Raw genomic sequence first — 25,098 nt, forward strand, 5'->3', positions numbered from 1 at the left:
CGAATGCCAGGCTGAGACTTGCCACTGCCTCCTATTTTAGCTGTTACCACCGGGATACTCCATATGGAGTAAGCTGTGTTTAGCGCTATACCAAATCCCTATAACATAACAACCCCTTGACCGCTCAAAAGATATTCAAATTGATAAAGATGCTTTATTTCTAAGAAATGTCAAGGCATGCGCAGATAAATCTATATTAATGCAACTTTTTTTGTGAGATGTCAGAAGCCAAACTTTACATACACTAGCTTCTTGACTGCCGTAGTGGTCCCTGCCAAGAAGAATAGATTTTAAAGCGAAAAATCTTTTTGGTGCATTACGAGCAATAACCACACAGGCATTGCAGGTTCTGAAGAACAAGTTACTTACCTTCGGTAACGATGTATCTGTAAGAAACATTAGTTAGTTAGATTCCTCACCTTAGAATATCCCCAGGCGTCAGGCTGGATCCGGAAAGATTTTTCGTCAGCAATACCCCTTGTGCGTCGCTAGGCGTCATCTGCGGCTCCGCGTCCGTCATCGGCGTCGTGCGCCGGAATGATGTCGGAGTACTTAGACGCCGCCCTCGCGCGCTGACGTCAGTTCTTGTATATAGCTTTCTGCGCCAGGAACGCAGAGCCATGCAAGAGACCGACACTGGTGCCAAAAAATCTAGGGCCCTAGAAAGGATAGCCTTAACCATAGATGTCGGTTCGCAGAACGGGGAGGATTGGTGGGTCGGTGAGGAATCTAACTAATGTTTCTTACAGATACAACGTTACCGAAGGTAAGTAACTTGTTCATCTGAAAGAAACACGTTAGATTCCTCACCTTAGAATAGATACCCCAGCAATACCAACCCCGGTGGTGGGTCTGCGAACCAAGATCACACCAGAAAGTCCTGGAGAACAGAACGGCCAAAGAAGCCATCTCTCCGGACTTAGCTGTCCAGGCAATAATGCTTGGCAAACGTGTGCAGCGAGGCCCAAGTTGCTGCCTGACAGATGTCCTGCAAAGGGACTCCCCGTCCCAGGGCAGTAGTAGCCGCTGTGGACCGGGTGGAATGGGTAACAAGCCTTTATACACAAGACGACCCACCGTGAGATGGTCCGCTTGTGTACTGCCCTTCCCTTCTTAGCACCCACGCATCCCAACAAAAAGCTGATCGTCCACCCGGAACGGTTTGGTGCGGTCCAAAGAAAAGGACAGCACCCGATTTGGGTCCAGACGATGAACCCCTCCTCCTCTTTTGAAGGATGCGGAGGCGGAAAGAAGGTGGGCAAGGTGACAGATTGCCTGATGTGAAAGGGAGTTACCACTTTTGGAAGAAAGGAAGGACGAGTCCGGAGGACAACCTTATCCGGATGAACAGAAAGAAAAGGAGGCTTAGACGATAACGCCTGGAGCTCACTCACCCGTCTAGCCGAGGTGATAGCTACCAGAAAAGCAGTCTTAAGAATCAGAAGACGAATGGGACAATTGTGAAGAGGCTCAAAGGGAGCGCACATCAGAAAGGTCAAGACTAAATTCAAATCCAACTGAGGCATTACGAAGGCGACAGGAGGAAACATGCGAGTAATGCCCTTAAGGAAACGAGAAACAACAGGGGACTTGAAAAGAGAAGGCTGATCAGGAAGTCGTAAGAAAGCAGAGATAGCTGATAGATAACCTTTCAAGGTGCCCAGAGCAGAGCCCTGCTGGGCTAGAGAGAGAAGAAAGAGGAGAACCTCAGAAAGAGGGGCGGAAAGGGGATCCACCGCATTTGCTGTGCACCATGCCACAAATTTGTTCTATCTGCAGGCGTACACCGTTTTAGTGGAGGGACGCCTGGCTGCCAGAATACTGTCACAGACTTCAGGAGGCAAGTCAAATGGCATCAACTTTCGCCGCTCAATATCCACGCATGGAGGTGGAGACTGGACAGGTTCGGGTGGAGAACCGTCCCCTGCTGCTGCGACAGAAGGTCCTCCCGAAGAGGTAGTTGTGTCGGAGGATCGATTGACATACTGAGTAGTGCGGGATACCAGTACCTTCGTGCCCAATCCGGAGCCACTAAGATGACTTAGGCCCGGTCGCGCCTGATCTTCTTCAGCACTCTGGGCAGAAGTGGTATAGGCGGAAAGGCGTACAACAGACCGCAACTCCACTCGTGACGAAAGGCGTCCCCGAGCGAGTGCCGCCTGGGAAACTCCAACGTGCAGCACTGCGGACATTGCGCGTTCTCTTCGGTGGCAAATAGATCTAACCAAGGCTCTCCCCACTGCCGAAAGAGGCCTTGCACCACGTCCGAGTTTAGACGCCATTCGTGATCCATCATGCACTGGCAGCTGAGTTCGTCTGCTCTGGCGTTCAGAGAGCCCGCTAGATGTTGAACCACCAGGGTGATGCCCTGGTGTTCCAGCCATGTCCAGAGGCGCAGAGCCTCCTGACAAAGGGTTCACGACCCCACCCCGCCCTGTTTGTTGCAATACCACATGGCGGTGGTGTTGTCCGTGAACACCTGCACCACACTTCCCCGGACAACGGGAAGGAATGCCTTCAGTGCAAGTCGGATCGCTCTCAGCTCCAAAAGGTTGATATGGAGCCGAGTCTCCGCCGGAGACCTGAGTCCTCTGATCTCCGCCTCTCCCATGTGGCCCCCCCCATCCCAGGAGGGAGGCATCCGTCACTACTATGTGCTCCGGTTGGGGTAGGGAGAGGGATCTGCCGCTGACCCAATCGCGGTTCGTGAGCCACAACTGCAACTGCTTCGCAGTGCCCTCCGAGATCAAGACTTGGTCGGACCGATTGCCACGATGCTGGGCCCACTGAAACATCAGGTCCCACTGCAGAGCCCGCATTCGCCACCTGGCGTAATGCACCAACAGGATGCAGGAGGCCATCAGCCCCAGAAGCCGCAGCACCAACCTGACCGAAACCCAGGATAGAGGCTGAAAGATGGGAATCAGAGCCTGAATATCCCAGACCCGCTGCTCCGGAGGATAGGCCCGGAACTGCACCGAATCTAGAACCGCTCCGATGAAGAGGAGCTTCTGGGAGGGTCTCAGGTGTGACTTCGGCACATTGATGGAGAACCACAGCAAATGCAGGAGGTCGGCCGTAGTCTGGAGGTGGGAGACGACTTGCTGGGGTGAGCCCGCCTTCAACAGCCAGTCGTCGAGATAGGGGAAGACTGGAACCCTCGATCTGGGCAGATGAGCTGCGTCCACCGCCATCACTTTCGTGAACACCCGAGGGGCACTGGTGAGGCCGAAGGGGAGCACGGTGAATTGAAAATGCTCCTGACCCACCATGAACCGCAGGTAACACCGGTGGGCCGGCAGGACGGGGATGTGAAAATAAGCGTCCTGCAAGTCCAACGCTACCATCCAGTCTACTGGGTCTAGGGCAGCCAGAACCTGAGCTAAGGTAAGCATCTTGAACCGCTCCTTCCGGAGGAAGGCATTGACGTTCCTGAGGTCCAAGATAGGGCGTAGGCCCCCTTTGCCCTTCTTGGGAACCAGAAAGTAGTGGGAATACGCGCTCGACGGCCTCCTTGGCCAAGAGGGCCGTAACTTCCTCCCAGAGAAGATTCAAGTGATCCCCCGACATGCGGTGGTACTGTGGGGGCATGGCTGGAGGGGTCGTCTCGAAGGGGAGGGAGTAGCCCCTTCGGACGATTTGCAGCACCCACCTGTCTGACGTGATGGAACGCCAGTGGAGCAGGTGATGGCGAACTCTGCCGCCCACTGGCGTGGAATGGGCCTGAAAGCTCGGACTAGGAGGGCTTTGAGGCGGATGCTGCCGGGGTGGATGTGGACTGACCGGCACGTTGTACTCCAGTACCGCCTCGGCGGAATCCACGTCCGCGTGCAGGTTGGTTCTGCGGCCGGTGGCTAGGCGGACGTGAGGAGGCGCCCCTTCCTTGGCCACGAAAGGCGGAAGTTTACGGCTGCGGGGCCGAGAGACCCAAGGACTTGGCCGTAGCCCGGGAGTTCTTGAAACGAGCCAGCGCACTATCCGCCTTCTCGCCAAAAAGGCGAGTGCCATCAAAGGGCATATCCATGAGGGTACTCTGGACATCCCCCCCGAGAAAGACGTGGACCGTAGCCAGGCGTGGCGACGAAGCGCCACCGTAGTCGAAATCGCCCGCCCCAGCGAGTCCGTGGTGTCTAGTCCACACCGTATGGCATGCCGTGCTGCATCTCGCCCATCAGCAAGCGCCTGGGCGAGCTGTGACTGGGCCTCCTCCGGACACAGGGGCTGCACGTCCTCCACCGCATCCCACAGAGAGTGGGTATAACGGTCCAAGAGGCAAGCGGTATTTAAGGACCGCAGACCTAAACTCAGGGAAGAGAACAGCTTCTTTCCGAACTGTTCCAGCCTCTTGGATTCCCCATCCGGAGGAGCGGACGGGAAGGAGGATTGGGAAGTCGAGGCCTGGATAACCAGGCTCCCGGGAGTGGGGTGTTGAGACAGAAAACTGGGGTCGCCCGGAGCGGGGCAGTGGCGCCGGGCCACGTTCCGATCCACAGGAGGTACTGTGGAGGGCTTGGACCAGGTGCCCTGCAGAACGTCTACGAGTGCCTCATTGAACTGCAGCAGAGGCTCTGTGGAGCTTGCTGACGGTTGAAGCACTTCTGTGAGGACGTTAGTCCTCCCGGCCACAGCAGGCAACTTCAGCCCAAGGGCATCGGCCGCCTTGCGCAGCACCACTGAAAAAGCTGCACCTTCCTCCGAGGCCACAGTCGGAGGAGAGATGAAACCAGCGTCCGGGGAGGTGTCCAAACCACTGGCATCCCCCAGTTCGTCTGCCCAGTCCTGTGAAAGGTCGGCCTATCTGGCCATAGGGTCCTCAGACCGCTCGCAGTCGCCTCCGTCATCCGATTCCTGATAAACAGGAGGAATAACCGGAGCCGGGCGGTAAATGAAATGCTCATGCATCGGCATCGGATGCGGCGTCGAGCGGCGCCGGGCCTGGACCGGGGAACGGCGCCAGGCGTGGAACCGGTAAAGGCGCCGGCGGAGGAGGCGTCGTGAGGTCGACCGGCGCCAGCAGAGATCCAGGCCTGGATCCCTCGGGGCATCGGGATCGAAGTCGTCAACGGGGCTGGAGCCGCCGGTTCGCGAGGTCACCCAGTCGAGCCCGCGGGGCCCGTCATCGACGGCGGAGCCAGGCCCCTCATGGCCGAGAGGAAGGCGCTGATCTTCGCCGGAGTCGCGTCAGTCCCAGGGACCGGCGGATATGGAGACGGACGCGGCTCCTGCGGCTCAGACGGAGCCACGGGGGTGGGACCACCCTGACCCTCGACCGAGTCGCGCAAGAGGGGAGTCCGAAGAGCGGTGTCGCCTCTTGGACTTCGAGTGCTTCGACTTGCCCGAAGGCTTCGAGCCCGACGAGTGATGATGGTGACTGCGGCTCCGCGACCGGTCCTTGGACCTCCTCCTGGACCGGGACCGTGAACGGCGCAGAGCAGAGTGCCGAAGCTCGAGAAGCTTACGGGGCGGCTCCCGCCTAGTCTTCGAGGTCAAGGCCTGACAGTCGAGGCACGACTCCGCATCGTGGTTGGGTCCCAGGCAGTAAAGGCACCGGCGATGGTGGTCCGTCACCGACATCAGTCGATGACAGGAGTCATAGGCCTTAAAACCAGGCATCCTACTGGTTCCAGAGTCGAGTCGACAGAAGACCAAAAAGAGTCAAAAAAGTTTAGTCAAAAAGTGACTAAGGGGTAAGCTTTTCCCGGATCGGCGCTGTCTGGCGCGGAAAAAAGAAGAACAAGAACGGACGTCAGCGCGTGAGGGCGGCGTCTAAGTACTCCGACGACGTCATTCCGGTGCACAACGCTGACGACGGACGCGGAGCCGCAGACGACGCCTAGCGACGTGCAAGGGGTATTGCTGACGAAAAATCTTTCCGGATCCAGCCTGACGCCTGGGGATATTCTAAGGTGAGGAATCTAACGTGTTTCTTTCAGATAATGATTTCTTACACTGCCTGAATTAAAATGCATGGGTACTTACCAATCTTAAGGCAGGGACGAGTAACGTATGTGAATATATATATGCATCTCAAATGAAATAAAAATCATGTCGCTCTGATTTATTTTTACCTAGACGTATATCATATAAGGTCAATGTTTAGCCAAGAGGCTTCAGATTATGGCTTTCTATTTTCAATACAATAAAACTTTTGAATATCATTTATTGATTCACACTTTTGAAAATTAACTATTCATGTGTTTGCTTTACAATATATTGAGATTCGAAAGGATCAGTGGTCAAAAGATGTCCAATTTTAACAGTCTGCTAAGCATGGCAACAGACTAAGTTTACGATTGTGATATTTGACATCTACTCACAAAAAAGAAGGTTTGGATATATGTTAACTCTTTAATAATTGGTGAATCTCAACAGGGAGAATAATAAACAAAAAAGATAAATGCAATAAGCCAGGCTACACATTTATCTGCCCAATGAGTAAGAACTTTAACTCAAATCAGAGCTTGATTCCATTCTCCAATCACACAAATTCCTACCAATGTCTTGCTCAATGCAGCTCTTGTCGTCACAGGAGGATATGTGGTGACTCATCTCCGCTCTCGGAACATGATGACGTGCATTAAAAGGGCATGTCGCCAGTTCTCTCTCTACATCAGGGTGATTCTGCAAAACAGAAAAAAACGACTCAAGAAGAAAAGCAGTATTAGATGGCCTCCATTAAAGGAAACTCAAAGGGAAGAGTTAGCTACTTGAAAACAAAACTATGAACAGATTAGGCAAACTGGTTTCTCAAAGACAGTTGGCCCATGTTAGTCATCACTGGTAATCAGAATGTAGACAGTATGCCCTGAGAAAATACAAAAATACTTTCAAGAGTGTCTTACAATCATCACATGAAGGAATTTTTCGTATTCGGGTTGCAATTGCCGCCTTCCCTGTCCTCACATTCCCCCACCCTCCCGCCTGGGTCAAATGAGCTTTAATCGTGCCTGTAAGGGATTTGTTAGTAAATGTATAACTAACGCAGTAGTTTCTCCTATGACAAAGGTATTGCTTAGAAGTGGATAAGAATGTAAGTATGGAGGGGTGTGGCTTGGAAGGCTATCATGATGGCCGCTTTTTACTTCGGCTCCACCCCGAGCCCTTCTAATCCACCAAATATCCGCCCGCTTAGCTGCCATTGGGTATCTCCAATGACTCCCTAGCTATGTGCGACAGGGTGGGAACAAGCCTGCCCACGGGATTCCCAGAAAAGTGACCCCGATGCCTGCCGGAGAAGAGGAGCCTGCCACACCGGTTCCCAACTGGAGGCTGCGACTTAACTTTCAAGTTTTGTTACTGCTGATCCCCCTCGGACCCATCTGCGATGTCTGCCCCCAGGGCTCTGCATCCCCAGTGTCTGCTGCTCAGCTCATCCGACAGATGGCGGGGGGGGCGGGGGGGGGGGGGGACCATAGGTGGGCCGCTGCTGACCAGAGACAACCGGATGAGAGGTGACAGCCTGCAGCCTTGAGGAGCCTACTCACCTGCTCCTCTTGCACCACAGGAAATCAATCCCCTTTCTCCCTGGGGCCGGAGACGCTGCCCGGACCCGCTATTCATGGCCTGAGCCGGTTCCATGGGGCAATCCAGAGATTGGGAGTTTTGCAGGCCTTCCAGCCTCCAAACATGTATGAACCTTGCCATTGTTGTTGGATTCCCCTGAGGCTGCGCTCCTGTCCTCAGCCTTGGCGGAGGGAATACCTGGAGCCAGTGAAGAGACTGGGCCCTGTGCAGAACTGTACTTTTAACTCTTACGAGTCCCTGGGCCTTGAGTGATTGGACCTCGCTTAGCTGCCTTGGGGGCGAACTTTACTCCATTGTGCCTACCTGTGCAGTGTACTGTGTCCTGACCTTATGAGGTGGAGAGAGCTTTGATGTCCTTTCCCAGCATACTTTTTCATTCACTTCTTTATCCTACTAGTCTGGCTAGGTCCACTTACCTCTGCCTTGACATATCTTGTGGCTGTTTGCACTACCAGGGTGTTCCCCCGAGTTCCAGACTTCTGTACTCTAAGGGCAGTGAGGACTCTTGTCATTCACATGGCATGGCCTACAGTGATAACCTGCTTCTAACCAGCTCTTCACCTACACCTCTTACCTACTGCAGTGGACAAAAGCTGCCATGTACACAAGTCCGACTGCTCGTCCTGCCGAGATCTCGTGGCAAGCAGACCGACTCCTCTTCGTGGTAGGGCTTGGACGACCTGGAGTCTCGCCGTGATAGGTAAGGATACTATACTTCAAGCTATGCAGACATCACAGGTTGCAGTAGAGACAAAAATTGGTGACGTTAGAATGGCAGTAGCTCTAATTCGCCAAGACCTACGAAATGCCACTGTGTGCATTACAGAAGCTGAAGTTCAGATTTCCAGTTAAGAAAGGAGGTTTCCACTTTTAAAATCCAGGTCTCTATTTTACTTACCCCCACGGCCACGGCAGACCTTCATACACACACCCAAGATGGAGAAAAATCGCTCCAGACGCAATAATGTGCACATAATTGGCACTGAACCTCAAAGGGATAGCTGACTTTTTAGAGCACTGAATTAAATCCTGGATGCCAGCTAACGTTTGTACTCATGGTTTAGAATAGAGAGGGCCCATCGAGCGCCGACCCCCAAGCCTGTTCCCTAGTCCAATTATCGCTTGCATCCTTTATTATGGAGACAGAGATGCCATCCTTAGGGAGGCTCGGTTACAAGCAGAACTCCTGGGTGGCAATACCAAGGTTCTCTTCTTTGCGGACTACACTCGTGAGGTTCAGCAGAGACGCCGCTCCTACATGGAGGTCAAGCAAAAGCTCCAGTACCGCTTGTTCCCAGCAAGAGTCCACATCATTTATGCTAACAAATCAAATTTTTTGGACAACCAGGAGTCTGCTTGGCTGTGGCTTACAAAGGACCATCCACTCTGTAACCACACCGCCTCGTCACAACGGACAGACTACACTGACCCGCAGGGAACGTTGTTGCCTAAACAACGCAGATGGCACACCATCACCTTCACAGTCCCCCCAGGCACAACCACCATCACCTTCTCCCATTAACTCCAATCCTTCCGCAGATGGGGAGGAACAGGGACCAGATATAAGGATAATCCTCCAAACTCACCATCTTCTGCACTGACTGCTCTCCACAAGGACACAGACCTCTCTTAGCCCCACGATTTGACTTGACTTAATTCTCCAATGGGTGCAAGGGTTCAAAACATAGGAATGGTCTTGCCCGTTCATAGATTTTCTCATTTGTTAAGCTGTCCTTAAGAGGCAGTTATCAACTTATTCTTTACTAAGCTGGAGTTCTTCCCTTTGATGCTTCTGCATTATTGGTTACGTTGTTTTCCGTAACGATTTTTTCAGAGCTGCAGATGCTTCTGGGGTAAAAGTGTGGGAGAGGGTCAGTTGGGGGGCAATGGGGTGGCGGTTGTGGTCTAGTCACATGTTGGCGGTATTTTAGGTGGTCATATTGCATTACATGTCTTTCATTCTTTGCTTCCTTAGGTTTTTGACACACCCACGCAACAGTTACAACAGCACATTTCAATTCTTGTAGTGCTTTGCCTCCACACACACTGCTCTAATGCCGGGACACAATAGGCCCTTCTCATATAAAACCCAATGCACGTGATCACATTCGTCCTCCATAGCGATGGCCTTCCGAGTACTGTCTTGGAATTTTAACGGTCCCCTGGATTGCGTGAAATGCACCAGGGCTCTCACGTTTGCACCCGCCATCTTCCCAAGCCAAAAATACTGTTCAAATTCACTAATAAGAGAAAAGAAAACCGAGCAGAGCTCAGAAGAGACTCCCTGGCACAACGTGCAGTAGAAAGTCTGAAGGTCTAAAGTTCTCTCAAGAGTGTTCTAGAGGGTGAAGGGTCCTGATTGGTTCAAGAATTATTTTTGCTCTCTTTTACAGAACGAGAGTTATGGGTTACAAAACAGAAATGGGTCTAGGTCTTTTTTCTGCTTTGTATTGATTTAAGCATTGCTTTTTTTGATGTACAGCGGACTTCCATCTCGACGACGGGGAATGATTCAAGCATGTGAATCTATGAAACTTATACTGGAGTAATCAAGCTATCCTGGCTGATGAGGGGTGAAACCCTTGAACAGGTCCTAGGATGCTCGTTTCCGGTCCAGGAAGGACCTGACTTAGCCGTTCCGGCTTGACTGTTCCCATGAGGGACAGGGTCAAGACTGATTTGCATAAGGCCAGGTCTAACTTGGGGTGCCATGATGAGCAAAGAATGATGGTTTTAACCCAGATCTCTTGACTGGGGGTGAATGTTTTGATTTGATCTGCATTCAGTCTATCAATTGTGTGTCTTTTGCCTTGAAAAAACTGCAGCAGAGGCCAAGCAAATTATGGTCAAGTTCAAGTCTTACGCAGGTGCAATGAGGCGCAGAGAAGAATGCACAGTCTAAGCCATGGGGTATTGTGTACACTAGATACCCTTCAGGCCAAAATGTTCAAATAAATTGATCATTTCAAATAAATAGCTACCTGTATGATCTAGTCTCTGGGCAAACGCTGTCTCAATCCCCAATACTAACCAAATGTATGTAATCCCCCACAACAACATATTCCTGTGCTTTAATATTCATGGTATTGTGACTTTCCGGTACCATTTCGGACCCATTTTTGGGGTCTGAGGGAGTTCTCCCAAAAAACGTTTTAGAACAATGCTATCTTACGCCTATCAAACTGAATGTCACATTTTTTATTTTGCTTCTGCCATGCTTCCCTCCTTGAGCTGGAAGATTTGCACCATGTTAGGGTGTTCATTCAAGAGTTATTAAAGGTAGGACCAGAGGTTCTGTGCGTTCTATCCAGTTTTTTATTCCCAGATATGTTTGCTCTGAGGAGGATTTGAAACAGATTCTTGGCATAGCCCTCAAGGTCCTCTTTCGAGCCACCAATGTATTCCGCAGATGTAGATTATTTTCATCACCTTTGAATTTCGACTTTGGCAGTTGGTACATTAGTCTAGGACAATAGTGTAGCCATCAACAAAAGTGCTGCTGTTGACACAAGAGATGAACCCACACTTCAAGCAGGTTCATTTAAGGAAGTTCACTGCAGAAGCACCACCAAACCTAGGAGCCTGTGCCTTAAAGGCAGTCAGAGTGGGTTTTTTTTTTTGGGGGGGGGGGAAGAACTGGATCAGATGATACGGAAAATGGAGGCAATTAAGGCATTTTGAGTGGTCTTATGAACAGATAATCTTTGCTTCACACATTGATAAGGTTTAAAGAGAGATGGGGAGTGTGACGGTGCATCAGTCGTTGTGACATAGCTTTCAGGTATAACCTGACGGACTGCAGCAGCAGTCACCATGCGGGGCACTTAGAGGTGGACCAGCGTGACAGCATTGAGCAGACCCACAGCCTATCATGGTCTGCAACTGACAGCTCGCGGGTAATCACAAGGACTGGTGGTTACTAAGCTGATAATTTCAGCTGGAGCCACAAGCCAGATGCTGAGAAGAACAAGTTACTTACCTTCGGTAACAATATATCTGTAAGAAATAAAAGTTAGTTATAGATTCCTTACCTTAGAATTAACCCCAGATGTCAGACTGGATCCGGAATGTTTTTCGTCAGCAGTACCCCTGCGCGTCAGAAGGTGGCGTCTGTCGACTCCGCGTTCGCGGTCATGGTCTCCGGGATGACATTGCGGTAGCTACTTAGACGCCGTCCTCGCGCGCAGACGTCAGTTCTGTACACGACTTTCCACATCAGAATCGCAGAGCCATGCAAGAAACGGACTACTGGTGCACAAAACTAGAGCCCTGAAAGGATGACCTTAACCCTAGAAATCAGTTCGCAGAACAGAGAGGATGGGTGAGGGGGTAAGGAATCTATAACTAACCTATGTTTATTACAGATATATTGTTACCGAAGGAAAGTAACTTGTTCATCTAAAAGAAACAGTTAGTTATAGATTCCTTACCTTAGAATAGAAACCCCAGCAATACCAACCCCGGGGGTGGGTCTGCAAACCAAGTTAACACCAGAAAGTCCGGAGAACAAAACGGCCAAAAAAGCAGTCTCTCCGGACTTGGCTGTCCAGGCAGTAGTGTTTCGTAAACGTGTGCAGCGATACCAAAGTAGCTGCCTGACAGATGTCAATTAGGGGGGACTCCTTGTCCCAAAGCAGTAGAAGCTGCCTTCACCATGGTGGAATGTGCGCGCAGTCCCAATGGAGGATCCTGCTTAGCCAAAGAATAGCAGGCTTTAATGACCCACCTGGAGATGGTCTGTTTGTGCACGGCCCGACCTTTCTTAGCACCCATGTAACCAACAATGAGCTGGTCGTCCACCCGATTTGTTTAGTGCGATCCAAGTAAAATGAAAGCGCATGTTTTGGATCCAGACAGTGGAGCCTTTCTTCCTCTTTCCAAGGATGCGGAGGAGGAAAGAAGGTGGGCAAAGTGATGGTTTGGGCAATGTAGAAAGAAGTAACGACCTTGGGAAGAAAGGTAGGTCTAGTTCTTAGGATGACCTTGTTCGGATAAATAGCCAGAGATGGAGGCTTAGAAGACAGAGCTTGCAGCTCACTCACCCTGCATGCAGAGATGATGGCCACCAGAAAGGCAGTTTTCAAAGTGAGAAGTCTGAGAGGACAGTTATACAGTGGCTCAAAGGGAGCACACTAATGGTATGTCAGAACCAAGTTGAAGTCCCACTGGGGCATTATGAAGGGAGCATGAGGAAAAAGATGAGTAATGCCGTTAAGAAATCTATTTACAACAGAGGACTTGAAAAGATGATGCTGATCAGGTAGCCTTAGAAAGGCTGAAATGGTGGAGAGTTAGCCCTTAAGAGTGCCCAGAGCAGAGCCCTGCTAGGCCAAAGAAAGGAGAAACAGGAGAACCTCAGAAAGAGGGGAAAAAAGGGGATCCACAGCCTTTGCTGTGCACCATGCCACAAATTTATTCCATCAGCAGGCGTACACTGTCTTAGTGGAGGGACGCCTGGCTGGCAAGATTACATCACCGACTTCAGGAGGCAGGTCAAACAACATCAATTGCCGCTGCTCAATCTCCACGCAAGGAGGTGGAGCCTCTTCAGGTTCGGGTCGAGGACCATCCCCTGCTGCTGCGACAGAAAATCCTCCAGAAGAGGCAGTCGGATAGGGGGATCGATAGCCATGTTGAGCAGCTTGGATACCAGACTCTTCATGCCCAATCCGGAGCCACAAAAATTACTTGGGTCCGGTCGCGCTTGATCTCCTTCAGCACTCTGGGCAGAAGTGGTATAGGCGGAAAGGAGTATAGAAGACCGCAACTCCACTCGTGACGAAAAGCGTCGCTTACCGAGAGCCGCCTTGGAAATTCCAACATGTAGAATTGCTGATATTGCGCTTTCTCTTAGGTGGTGAATAGATCTAACCAAGGCTCTCCCCACTGCTTAAAGAGAAATTGTACCACGTCCGAGTGAAGACGCCTTTCGTGATGCATCATGCACCTGCGGCCGAGTTCGTCCGCCCTGGCGTTCAGTGATCCTGCCAGGTGTTGAACAACCAGAGATATGCCCTGATGTTCCAGCCATGTCCAGAGGCAGAGGGCCTCTTGACATTGGGTCCACGACCCCATCGGCCCTGTTTGTTGCAGAACCACATGGCGGTGGTGTTGTCTGAACACCTGCACTACTCTTCCCCGGACAAAGGAACGGAATGCTCGGACTCCGCCGGGACCAGAGGCCTATGATCTCCGCCTCTCCCATGTGGCCGCCCCATTCCAGAAGGGATGTGTCTGTCACCACCGTGTGCTCTGGTTGGGGAAGGGAGGGATCTGCAGTTGACCCAAACCTGGTTTGTGAGCCACCACTGCAATTGTCGTGCAGTGCCCTCCGAGATCTGGACACAATCGGACAGATTTCCCCTGATGCTGCCACCACTGGAACTTCAGGTCCCACTGCAGACCCCGCATATGCCACCTAGCATGATCGACCAGCAGGATGCAGGAGGCCATGAGGCCCAGAAGCCTCAGGGTCATCCTGACCGAAACCCGGGATAGGGGCTGAAAGATCGGAATCATAGCCCAAATATCCCGGACTCGCTGTTCGGGAGGATAAACCCGAATTGCGTCGAGTCCAGAACTGCTCGGATGAAGAGGAGCTTCTGAGAGGGGGTCAGGAGTGACTTTGGCACGTTAATGGAGAACCCCAGTGAATACAGGAGGTCGGCCGATCGCCTGGAGGTGGGAGGCGACAACCTGCGGCGAGCCAGTCTTCAACAGCCAGTCGTCAAACTAGGAGAAGACTGGAACCCCTGATCTGCGCAGATGAGCTGCGACCACCGCCATCACTTTCATGAACACCCGAGGGGCGCTGCTAAGGCTAAACGGGAACACGGTAAACCGAAAGTGCTCGTGGCCTACTGTGAACCGCAGGTAACGCCGGTGGGCCGTTAGGACGGGGATGTGAAAGTAAGCGTCCTGCAAGTCCAACGCTACCATCCAGTCTCCAGGGTCGAGGGCAGACCAGACCCGAGCGGGCGTCAACATTTTGAACTTCTCCTTCCGGAGGAAGCGGTTGACGTTCCTGAGATCCAATATAGGACGCAGTCCTTTGTCCTTCTTGGGTACCAGAAAGTCATGGGAATAGCAACCACGACCTATTTCTGGGCCAGGAACACGCTCGATGGCACCCTTGGCCAAGAGTGCCGAAACTTCCTGTTGGAGAAGGGCCAGGTGATCCTCCGACATGTGATAGTACTGAGGTGGCATGGAGGGAGGGGTAGTTTTGAAGGGGAGGGAGTAGCCCCTTTGGACTATTTGCAAAACCCACTTGTCCAACATGATGGTGCGCCAGTGGGGCAGGTGATGGCGGATCATGTCGCCCACTGGAGTTAGGTGGCCCTGAAAGGTCAGACTAGGAGGCTAGGAGGCTGCTGCTGCAAATGGGACTGTGGTGGACTGGCCCGCTCGCTGGCCCCCAGAACCACGGCAGTGGTTCCCACACCCCAGGCCTCGCTGGGCCTGAACAGCCTGCGCCAGCCAGTGGCTCTGGGTGGGACGTAGTGGGGCACCCCGTCCATATCAATGAAAGGCAGACTGTGCAGGGCGGTTAGTGGAGAGGCCCAAGTACCTGGCCATAGCTCAAGAGTCCTTAAAGCACTCTAGCACACTGTCTGCCTTGTTGCCAAAAAGGCGACGGCCATCAAAGGGCAGGCCCATAAGTGTGGATTGAAAATCCCGAGAAACCAGTCGAACGCAACCAGTCGTAGCGCCGAAGGGCTACTGACGTGGCAATCGTTCTGCCAAGTGTGTCAGCGGTATCCAGCCCACAGCGGATAGTAAACTTTGCTGCGTCTCTCGCTTCAGCAACCGCTCGAGAGAGAATGGCCCGGGCCTCCTCCGGGCACTGAGGGTATAACGACCCAATAGACATGCAGTGTTTACCGACTGCAGTCCCAAGCTGAGGAAGTAAACATTTTCTTCCCAAGATAATCCAGCTTTTTGGATTACTTTTCCAGGAGTGTGGTAGGGAATGCGCCCTTGGACGTAGAGGCAAGGACTACCAAGCTCTCCGGGGTGGAGTGTTGGTAAAGGAAAGTGCGGTCGCCCGGGGCCAGGCAATCATCCTGTCCACAGGAGCCCCTATGTTGGGCCTGGATGACATGCCCAAAAAGATGTCCGTCAGGATTTCATTAAACGGCAGCAGGGGCTCCGAAGAGCTCGCTACCGGTTGAAGCACCTCTGTCGGGAGGTTAGTCCTGACTGCCACTGTAGGTAGCTTGAGCTGGAGAGCCTCAGCTGCCCTACGCAACACCACTGCGTATGACGCTCCGTCCACCGAAGCCACAGTAGGAGGAGACAACATGCCAAGGTCTGGTGAGGTATCCAAACCACTGGCATCCCCCAGTTCCTCTCTCCAGTCCTGCTCACACTCCATTTGGTCTGTGAAAGGGTCGCCAGACCCCTCCCAGTCCTCCTCAATCTCTTCCGGCTGCCAATCTGGTCTCAAAGAGCCAGGGTAAAACAGGGGAACAAAAGTACCCGTCAACACCGGATCCGGCATCGGTCGGCGCCGGTCCGACTCAGTGTCTACCTCGAGGTGGAGCCCGGGGTCGACGAAGGCTGGGGACACAGCCGACGCCAGTGGCAAATGTGGTGCAGGTGGAATCGGCGCCGGGGGAGGCGTAACGAGGTCAACTGGCACCGATCTGGAACCAGGCCTGGATCCAAGAGGACCATGCGTAGCTGAAGCCGCTGACAGCCCAGGACCCCCAGCCGAGTCCGTGGGGCCCAAAGGCACACCAGCAGAGTCGGTCTGCCCAAAGATGGCATGCATAGCTTCGTAGAAACTCCGAAGCTGGGCAGGGGTCATACCAGGTCCCAGGAAGGGAGGGAAACCCGGAGTCGGCCCAGCGGGCTCCGCACACGAGGCCGTGGGAGGGGCACTACCCGCATGCCTCTTTGCATCGGCCGACGGACAGGGAGAATATAGGGGAGTAGGATCTGCTTCTTATAGTTACCCCCACTTTTTGCTGATGTTTCGCTGTTTTCGACTTAGATTGACTGGGATCCTGCTATCCAGGATCCCAGTCTAACTGCTTTCTCCTCTAAATTGATTGCATGTACTTTAGGTACACTCCAGACTGGATTCTGGGGTACCCTTATCAGTCTCTAGTATATGGTATACTATGTACCCAGGGCATAGGTACCCCAGAGGCCTCCCAGGGGCTGCAGCATGCATTATGCCACCCATGGGAGACCATTCAAAATGACACCACAGGTCTGCTACAGCAGCCTGTGTAAGGTGGTGCATGCACCCCTTACTTAGATATAGGTTCACTATATCTATTCTATATCACTGCACATATAAACCGATCAGTCACCCCTATAGCAGGCCTTATCAATCCTGAAGGCAGGGTGCTGGGTTTTATGTGAGAGGGTGCACCTACATGCGAAAAAGTGCCGCCTCCGGAACCTATTTTCCAGGGCGGTTTGTGATGCAGCAACCATATATGCTTAAGTACATTATAACCTCATGGTAAATGCCAACATTAAAACTGCTGCATAGAAACATGTCGTGTATGGTATCAAACACCTTGGAATCATACCTCCCCGCCAGTAACTGGCGGGGGAGGTATGAATCCACCCTCCTAGAGGGACAAATGTGACATACCGGGCTACCCGGTACCAGCTTTCTCGACCTGGGCATCACAATATGGATGCTGCCAGCCACAGACACGAGTCTGCCCTCCTGCTGCTGAGCCAAGCTCGAGCAGGGGAAGGCTTGACAATAGGTTTCCTGTCACAGGGAGATGTGACCACCTCCCAGACAGGATTTAGTGTATTGGGGCTGGGTGGCTGCACTCGGAGTGCTTTAATGTCTGCACTGGGGGCACATTTGGTGTCCCTGCGCATAGTCCAGCTCAAACCGGTTGCAGGAGTGATTTGCTCCTGCTCTTGCGCGAAACTGGACAAAGGACATGGGTGTTGCCACACCTCTGTCCTGACCCTCCCATAGGTGGGTCCCCAGAGTTTGTCCCACCCCTTCCTTGGGTATAAAGTAGGAACCCCTGACTACAGGACTTTGGATTTTACCTGGACTAAACTCTGCTACAGAAACAAAGTACTTCGACGATCTGCACGACGCTGGATGACTGAAGAATCTCCCTTGGAGTAAAGGAGTTACTCTCCTGCAAGGCAGGCACCTAAAACGCACCTGACCGGTTTGCATCTCCCTAGCTCCTGAGGACGCCGAAGATTTCCTGCAACACAGGAGGTGGGTTCCCGAGGTCTCTTGAGGTTGATCTGCGCTCTCAGCAATTCTGTGGACCCTATCCCTCGTGGGGACCGTTCAACCCGAACCCCTGTGCACTGCGTACATTTGCAGCAGCATATGCTTTTTGGCGATACCTGAGGCTGTGCTTTGAAGTAATTGTAGTCCTGACCCCGACCAGTAATTCCACCGAAGATGTCCAGCCTACACTCCAAAAGTGTACCGTGGGCTGGTATTTCGTGATTCAGCTCGAGGTCCCTTCGCGATCCCTGGTCTGTTGGCCTGTGGGTCCCTGTGAAGGTAACTGACTTTCCGTGGGTTTTCCTGGTTGCTCCAGACTTGCCCTGACTCTCCACAGCTTGGCGAGTGCCCAGGACCTTGCTGGTCCTCACCGAAGCATCTTTCTCTGCCCGCGTGGGTTGCAGTTGCCAAGGCTTGTTGGTGTCCAATCCAGACACTGACCCCACCCCCAGCACTCAACGTCCTTCGTGGGACAGCTCACCTCCGGACTTTGGTCATCGTCGACGTCTCCTGGTCCCCGTGGCTGCAGAGTCAAGCCTCACCTCTTCTCACCTTAACACCCGACATCGGTGGGCATTCGTCTATCGTGCCCCTCGTCACTGTGAAATGACCCAGACTCTGTCCCCTCTGCTTTCCGGTTCATCTCAGCTCCGATCGTGGCTTGGATCACACCAGACACTTTTCATCTTCCCGGCAGCAGCACTTTTTCGCATCATGCCATTGAAAACGACGAAGGTTTCCGACATCACTTGACGCCTATGCACCCTGCTTCTCTGGGATAGGTAACACGGGTAATCTCGGTACTCTCAAGGATGCTGGCCTTAGAACCTTCTATGTTTAACTGGGTTTTCCAACCGTGACTTTCCCCTAGGATTGTACGGTGCTCACACCTGTGTTCACACACTGCACCCGTCCTCCGTGGGTCCCCTGTGTCACTACCTTGGGTGGTTCCTTGGGGTCCCAGCGATTCTACGTGCTCTAGGCACTGTGTCTAGTCAAGTTGTGGTTGTTATACCACTTTCTTAGTATATGGTTTTGTCTCCCCTTGAAGCCCACTGTGTATTGTGCCATTTACTGTCGTTCTGGTGATTTAATATTGTGTGCTTCGTTCTCTAATCTCATAAAGAGGTTAGTAGAGTGTGTTTAGTAATAAATACATATATTTTATATATTCCTTGTGTGGTTGTCCTATCATTTGGTCATTCAGGAGGTTCTGATCTGGTAAAACAAGCTGCTTTACATTCCTTCGAGACTTAGCCTGAAGGCTGCTCTCCATAGCTACCACTAGGGTAGCTTTCAATAAAGGTTGTCTTTAACCTAATCATCAATAAGGGTTGTTTGGACTGGTACAAGGTGCCCACTTTAATTAGTGGTCAGCATATACCAGGCCAACTTCTCACAGAGAAGTCGAACAGTGAGAATCCTTCTGCGACTTCTTTTTGTGCTTCGACTCACCTGACCCAGAGTATGAAGACTTCGACGAAGAGTGATGGTGGCTCTGTGACCGGTCCCTCAACCTCCTCCTCGAGCGGTGCGGAGCAGACTGCCAGGCCTCGAGGAGCTTTCGGGACCACTCCCGCAAAGAATTCGGGGCCATGGTCCTGCAGTCGGACCACGACTTAGAGTCGTGGTTGCGCTTCAGGCAGTAGAGGCACACGCAGTGCGGATCCGTCACCGACATGAGTCGGGTACAGGAACCGCAAGCCTTGAAGCCGAGCATCGCTCGTGCACCAGGAGGACTCTGACCACAACGAAGTCGACAAAAGTAGAGAACATTTCAGTAAAAATTTGACTGGGGGTACCGCTCTCTCTGAATCTGCGCTTGCTGGCGCGTATAAAGACAAAACTGACGTAAGCGCGCGAGGGCGGCGTCAAAGTAGCTACCACAACGTCATCCCGGCGATCACGACGCCGAACGCAGAGTCGACCGACGCCACCTTTCGAAGTGCAAGGGTACTGCTGAATAAAAACTTTGCGGATCCAGTCTGACGCCTGGGGGTAATTCTAAGGTAAGGAATATATAGCGAACTGTTTCTTTCAGATCCATGAAGCACTGCACTATAGGTGGCAATGTGAAGGCACCTTCTCTTTGGCAAGTATGCATTCGGTGGTGGAGGAGGGACTGCCATTTGACATTGGGGTGGTTCTGCATTGCTGCAGCCCCACACTGCTGCCAGGTAGTTGGCACTTACTGACCTTTTCATTAGACTAGTACACAAAGAATTGACTAGCCAGTGACACATAGCATCTTCAGGTCATAAGGCAGCATCACTCGATCAACAGCTGCAACATTGTGGTTTTGCTGGTTTGGGCCTCCTGTTAACATGTAGTGCAATGAATGAATGAACAAATGAATGAAAAAACATTAATTATGCGCGTAGCTACCCGAGGCCATCCCAGCGCTAATAGCAGCTTTGCACAGACAGACTACAAAGCAAAATTAATGAAAAACCATGTTTTGAAAAATTTCCGGAAGGTCAAATGATTAGGCTCAAGACGAAGGTGGAGGGGAAGGGTGTTCCAAATCCTGGCAGCATTATAGGAAAACAAACGGCCACTGCTACTCGCCTTTTCAATTCTGTGAACTAAGGCGAGACGGAGGTTGTCAGAGTGCAGACACCTGTTCGAACGGTAGGGTGAAATAATGGACCGATTGATAGAGACTAGTGAACAATACAGAGAGTCTTCAATTGAATTCTCTCCAGTATGGGAAGCCAGTGGAGGGTATTAAGTGCTGGTTTAGCAGATTGCCAGTTCGGAATCCGAAGGAGCATAGGTGCTGCACAGTTTTGCAGTCTGTAGCTTCGCGATGGTGGCACAAGGAGCTCCTAAATAAAGGGCATTCCCGTAGTCCAGGCGGGAAAGAATTAAACCCTGGACCATAAATATCCTTGCGAAGAAAGATAGAAGAGGAAGAACTTTCCAAAGCATCCTAAGGGTTCTATAGCAAGTGGCCGTCAATTTCAAGGCCTGATGCTTGAAGCTCAGATCACGATCGAGCCAAATGCCCAAACTTTTAAACTGCGTTTTGGGAGCGGTCCGCAACCTACAATGATGGTGGCTCGAAAGGCTTTTGCATGTGTGGTACACCCAAGTTTTGAAACACCTTACACACTTTATGGAAAGCAGAACTTATCTGTCATTCAAGTTTCTAATGAATTGCTTATTTGGTGTCATGTTCCCTCTGTTCGTATAGTGGTGATCCCATCCCAGTAAACCAACAAAGAGGACAGGACCACAGCTTATATGGGAGACCTGGAGCAGCGGCTGAGCATCTAGGACAAGTTGACAATGTGTTGTAGTAAAGTTTATATGGTGTGAGATTTTTGTATTCAGGATGCAAAATGTAATCGATTTAATTGCATGTTGCGCAATATCTTGTATGGCCATTTAGCACTAGGGTACACTCTGAATCGTCCTGGGGTCTTTATAGACCGGTTTCCTATTGTGCCCAAAGTTTAGGACATTTCACATCTATTTGTTGGATGAAGAGTCAAGAATCGCCTGTTGTATATATCATTTGGGTTACTGCATGCATGCTGGGTTCGGCCAGCCTTATATGCGATAATATAGAAAATGCCCTTTTTAGTTGCCAATATCTGGGGAACTAGACTTTCGGAATATTCTATTCCCTCACATGCGTATCAAAATCTAACATCTCAACCATAGAAAACAAAGTCTCAACAGTATCAAAACACTGTTTCTGCCACAGGTGGAGCTGCACAGGGAAAAGCTATCTTATTTACATCCGAAGCCCTATTAGTGCTATAGATGGTGCATAGGTAAGTGTTTAGTAAGCAGGAGGGTTCGTTGCAGGCACGATAGAACCGTGTGCAACAGAAAAGGCAGCTGGGGTGGATAAACAACACTTGTAAAGCTAGCCAAGTACTCACGTATTTAGATCCATATAAAACAGACATGGCTTTAGTCCAGAAGCAGCATGCACCATCAGTGTCACAGTCTACTTTTGCGGCAACCTGGAGCCTCAACAGCTACTTTTTCTGTATACTTCAAGGTATCATAGGGGCGAAGTGACATTCAAAAATTTCCAATTTTACCTTGCAGGAATGTTTTTTGGTGCCACAAAGGAGCGTGTAGTCGTAGTGGTGGGTCTGTTTGACTCAGCCGCTTCTGAAGTCCTGGGACTGAACTCAAAAATAGTTTGTTAGCTAATTTTTAAGATCTCAGACCTGCTAATTTGGTGGGTTTTCTGTCCAGCAAACAACGCAATCACCAAAAATAGCTTGTCCAAGGTATCTGGAACTAGTCGTGGCGCAGCACCATCAATGATACTGCCTTCTGACTAGTTCAAGTTAAAGCAAAACAGACTAAAATGCTCCAAAGGCTTTTTTCATAATCCTTTACAAGACATCTTTAATATTCTCTAGTCGTGTAAATATACATATTGATCTCATAAATAATTCCATGAACGATGCTATTTGTTTTTGTTTCAAACTAATTTCTAAACAGGTGATGTGTCATTAGCCACAACTGTACATCCATAAATCATGAGTCCCGCTGGAGAGGGTTAGCTCCTTTGAGTACCTGGGCATAGTGTTATCTGATAGCATGATTTGGAAAAATCATCTGAATAAGGCGTCCCTAAAATTCTCTCAGCTATCAGGGGCCTTGGGGGCGAGATTTGTTTATCATACACCAAGCCCGTAGCCCCAGCCCTTAAACTATATAGCTCAAAGGTTTTGAGTAGTGTGCTCTATGGGGCAAAATTGTGGGGTTCAGTGGATGCAAGGAAATAAACAACAATCGAAAACAAGTTTTTTTAGTAGTTTTGCAGCCCCAAAGCACCCCCCTCCTTCCATTGAAACTGGGCCTGGGAGTTAGGTCTTAACACGACCAAGCGAGTCTGCGCACCTTGCTTTTTTGGTATAGGTTGGTCACCACTCCGACCTGGCCCCTTATGTTGCTGCTTTTAATGAAGTGTCTGCCCTAGACAGGAACAAAAAAATTGGGTGGAAAAAATATGATTACACTCTTCGGGCAGCAATTGGCCTCCCAAACGAGCCTGTTAGCTCCCCACCACTGTATTCAAAGGACCTCATAAAGCGTCAATATTGGTTACGGGTACAGCAGACCACTTATTCGTCACGGTTGTTTAACCAATGTCTTTTTACATATAAAACTCTTTAAACATCTTGAGAAATATTTTGACATCATCAAAGTGCCTGGGGACAGGAAATTGTGTACAGTTTATGTTTGGTTGTTTACCTATCAATGCTTTTATCAATCTTTGGCTAATCAAAACCAGCCAGCCTAAGGGATGCCCTTCCTGCCAAGACCCAAATGAAACTATGGGCCATGTTTTCTTTGTATGTCCAGCTTTTGACAGACCAAGAAGGAATTGGTTGGTTCCACTATGCAGACAGTTGGAGACTCATAGCCATCTTGACGCCTTACGGATTTTAAGATCAGATACAAGACAATCTTTTGTATGTGCTGTTGCAAAATATCTTGGTCAGTTTTGGGCCATTAGGCAAAGGCTTCTGTCTACTTTCCCGTGTGCTAGGGACTAGCTGCAGCAAAGACTATGATTTGAGGGTGACCTAATTTTCAGGATCCTGTTTTTAACTCCTTTTTTAAAAGTTCTTACAAAAACTTTTTATATCATTTTTACTTAAAGTTACAAAGGCAACAGGGTCCCTATTGAAAGCTTCAGAGTGAAAACTGTGGCGATCGTTAGACACTAATGCACTCGCATTTTATTCTTGTTTTATCTATTGAATTTGGCTCTAACGGAATATACACATAGCTAACGATGTATCTTAGTGATCTCTTTTGTGTTTACAAACTACATCAGGAGATACTTGACCATTACAACATGGTGTATTAAATACTTTTTACTGTGACAACTGTACCGTGGGTTCCACTGTCAAGGAAGAATATGTGTGTATCTTTTATGGTTTTACAACCGAAATAAAGATTTTAAAATGGAGTCCCGATTCATGAACTCTGGGCGATACTCTGCAGGAGAGAGCCACCATCTTCGAATATCTTGGAATTACTCCAGCTCAAAGTATGTCGTGGAAGCCTTGAGTGGCTAAATCTACTCTGAAGCTCTTTCAAATAGGTGGGGCTTTGAGTAAAGAACAGAGATCATCTTACAGTAAACCAGTGGCGGCGCCTTTACGGATATGCAAATCCAAAGCAGTGAGCGCAACCCTTTATGGTGCAGAGCTGAGGGGCTTCTATCGGATGATCTCCTCAGAGTTGAGATTACATTTCTATGGAGCATAGTACAACTTCCACAGAGTACCCCTATCCACCCCTTAAGGCTTGACCCGGGTAGGAAAATGATTGCAGATAAGGCTAAGCTTCAACCATTGTTATTTTGGTGAATAATTTGGTCAACCCCGGAGTTACGCTCTAATGCCAAGGCCCTAGTAGAAGTTATCACCTTAGATAAGCAGAATACGCTAGGGTGGCTAAAGAATATAAAGAACCTGTTAGCCAATATCGGGCTAGAGGATCATTGGGAAAATCACAGTACTGGGGCTGGGTCACCCAGCTAGCTGCTGCCAAGTCTAAAGAGGGCTGGCTAAGTTCAGAGTTCAATGATTTCAAATCTGTTCCCTTCCTAGAACCCTACTTAGACATTATCCAGTCTTCATTGGATAGAAAACTGCATATGCAGTTCAGGTTCAGTACGCTTCCCCATAATGCACACACTAGTTCATGACACAATTCCTTCGTAATATCATGGTTCTGCCCTCTTTGTACTGCATCACCGGAAACACCAGCGCAAGTTTTATTTGCCTGCCCAGCTTTCGTTCGCCCTAGAGCAAAATGGCTCACACCCCTATGTAAACAGCTGGGGGCACATGATCACGCTGAAGCTTTGCGCATACTTAGATCTGATCCTAGACAAGTGATTGATTGTGCAGTCGCAAAGTTTCTGGGCCACATGTGAGGCATAAGGTGGAAGCAGACGCGCAGAGGAGACTGATAACTATGCACTTTATCTGTTTTAAACTAATCTAAATTATCAGCAGTATAGTATTTTATGATTAACATGTTCAGGTTTGAGTTGGTTGTATTCCAAAAGCCTCTTTGCAACATAGTGGTCCCGCCAGAAGATCTTCATGTGGCTTGGGGTGCACTTGATAGAGGGCTGTCCAGTATTTAAATACTAAATCAAGCTTTTACATTTGGGCATGTTGCTTAGAATATATTTATATTTTATTCTCAACTTTTTGGATCGAACGAAAGCTATTTTGTCTTGCCATGAATTTGCTATGTATTTTATGCTTTATTTAATCTCTTCCAATCCGAAGCGTATGAGCTAACTTGTACATTGCACTTTTATGGTCATAAGACCGATTAAA

The 25,098-nt window shown here is 50.2% G+C and overlaps 1 protein-coding gene across 2 annotated transcripts in view; it reads right to left on the minus strand.

Moving 5' to 3' along the window:
- The window catches only part of LOC146856561 (gametocyte-specific factor 1-like), a 622,279-nt gene that overhangs the window by 462,059 nt on the left and 135,122 nt on the right, over positions 1 to 25,098 (minus strand). For both annotated transcript variants that reach the window (XM_085650745.1, XM_085650744.1), the window contains exon 5: positions 6,495 to 6,621. In XM_085650745.1, the coding sequence (XP_085506871.1) occupies positions 6,495 to 6,621 (127 nt within the window). The remainder of the gene's footprint in view (positions 1 to 6,494; positions 6,622 to 25,098) is intronic.

This window comes from Triturus cristatus, chromosome 4_1 (genome assembly GCF_964204655.1).
Source record: "Triturus cristatus chromosome 4_1, aTriCri1.1, whole genome shotgun sequence".
In the NCBI taxonomy this organism is placed as follows: Eukaryota; Metazoa; Chordata; class Amphibia; order Caudata; family Salamandridae; genus Triturus; species Triturus cristatus.